This window comes from Tupaia chinensis, unplaced genomic scaffold, assembly GCF_000334495.1.
Source record: "Tupaia chinensis unplaced genomic scaffold, TupChi_1.0 Scaffold000020_1, whole genome shotgun sequence".
NCBI classification, from domain to species: Eukaryota; Metazoa; Chordata; class Mammalia; order Scandentia; family Tupaiidae; genus Tupaia; species Tupaia belangeri.
Genome location: NW_006159450.1, coordinates 299851 through 301466, shown reverse-complemented (window position 1 = coordinate 301466; position 1616 = coordinate 299851). Strand labels below are relative to the sequence as shown.

At 65.0% G+C, this 1616-nt stretch overlaps 1 protein-coding gene across 1 annotated transcript in view; it reads left to right on the top strand.

Annotated features, from left to right (window-relative positions):
• The window catches only part of SLC9A3 (solute carrier family 9 member A3), a 44038-nt gene that overhangs the window by 29424 nt on the left and 12998 nt on the right, over window positions 1-1616 (top strand). Inside the window, exon 3 of the mRNA XM_006140113.2 lies at window positions 1480-1616. This exon is cut by the window's right edge and continues 42 nt beyond it. Coding sequence (XP_006140175.1) covers window positions 1480-1616 — 137 coding nt within the window. The remainder of the gene's footprint in view (window positions 1-1479) is intronic.

The window sequence follows — 1616 nt, the reverse complement described above, 5'->3', positions numbered from 1 at the left end:
TGGGGAGTGGGCTTTAGTGGCTGGAGGGCCCAAGGTCCCACCTCCCAGCAGGGGGGTGCCTTAGGATGGAGGGCTGCCCTCCACAGTGACCCGGACGTCTGCCCAGCCTGGGGACCAGCTGGCACACCAGGCATGGGCAAGGTCAGAGCAGAGAGCACGTGTGGGCCTCTGGGAGCCACAGAATGGCAGGCGTGGCTCTCCGCACACCCCAGCTGAGTCCTGTTGAGCACCTTAGGGCTGGGCACCCCTCGCCACACACACTGGAGGGCGGTGGGGCTCCAGGAGGGTGGGGTCACAGGTCATGTCAAGGTGGAGTGAGAGTCCCGGAACCTGCAGCCTGTGGCCATTGGCCCTGCCAGTGCTGTGCCCTCCCGGTAGGGCCACACATGGCAGTGCTCTCCGCACACCCCAGCTGAGTCCTGTTGAGCACCTTAGGGCTGGGCACCCCTCGCCACACACACTGGAGGGCGGTGGGGCTCCAGGAGGGTGGGGTCACAGGTCATGTCAAGGTGGAGTGAGAGTCCCGGAACCTGCAGCCTGTGGCCATTGGCCCTGCCAGTGCTGTGCCCTCCCGGTAGGGCCACACATGGCAGTCTAGACAGGCTACTGCCTGATTCTTTCTGGCCTCAGCTGGCCCAAGGAGGCCTCGAGGCTGCCCGCTCAGCTGGAAGCCAGGCCTCTCTGGGTCCTTGAACACGAGGCTGAAACACCAGGATGGCCATTGGAGGCCAGCAGTGTTTACAGAGTGGCATCGAAGGCCGCTGCATCGGGACAACTGGGCAGGGCTGTGCAGTGGCCTCAGCAGTGAGACCATTTACGGGGATGGCGAGTGGGGATGCCAGGCCCACCGGGGGCCCCAGCTCCCTGGAGGCTGCTCCGTGGACTTCTGTCACTTCTGTGGGGTGTTGTGACATTGGCTTAAGGTTGCCAAGGTCCAGGGGCTCACAGGGGACTCAGGCCAGAGCGCTGTGGGACGGCCTGTCCCTCCAGGCCACAGCACAGTGATCACAGGCCAGGCTGCCCTGAGCTGGGTGCAGAGGCCCCCAGCCTGCATGCAGACAAGCCTTTCATGATCCTGAACCCCGTCATTCCAGGAGAAAGAGCAGACGCCCAGGTCGCTGGGGCATCCAGCCTGTGCTCAGCTGTCCTTCCTCCCTTCCTCTCCCCAGCTCCCTAACCCTCTCCCACCTCTCAAGGCCTCTCCTGTCCTCACAGGGCACAGGGGGCTGGGGGTGGGGCTCGACACTGTCCCCCAGTCAGGAAGGTCCCTGGAGGGCTGGGGGTGGGCAGGGCCTTGCAATCTGGGCCCGAGATGAATCTCGAAGGCAGCTGGGGCAGGGGGAGACTGCATTTAGGGTGCTGGGCAGGACAGAGCCCCGGGTGGGGCCTGGCCTGATGGGGCCCTCGTGGGTGGCCCTCTCGCCCTGCAGCCGAGGCCTCCCTGCACCGTGCGGGCACCCACAGCCCCGTGTCTTGCAGGTGAGCTAGATGTCGGTCTGCTGGACTTCCTCCTGTTCGGCAGTCTGATCGCTGCGGTGGACCCTGTGGCAGTCCTCGCCGTGTTCGAGGAGGTGCATGTCAACGAGGTCCTGTTCATAATCGTGTTTGGGGAGTCC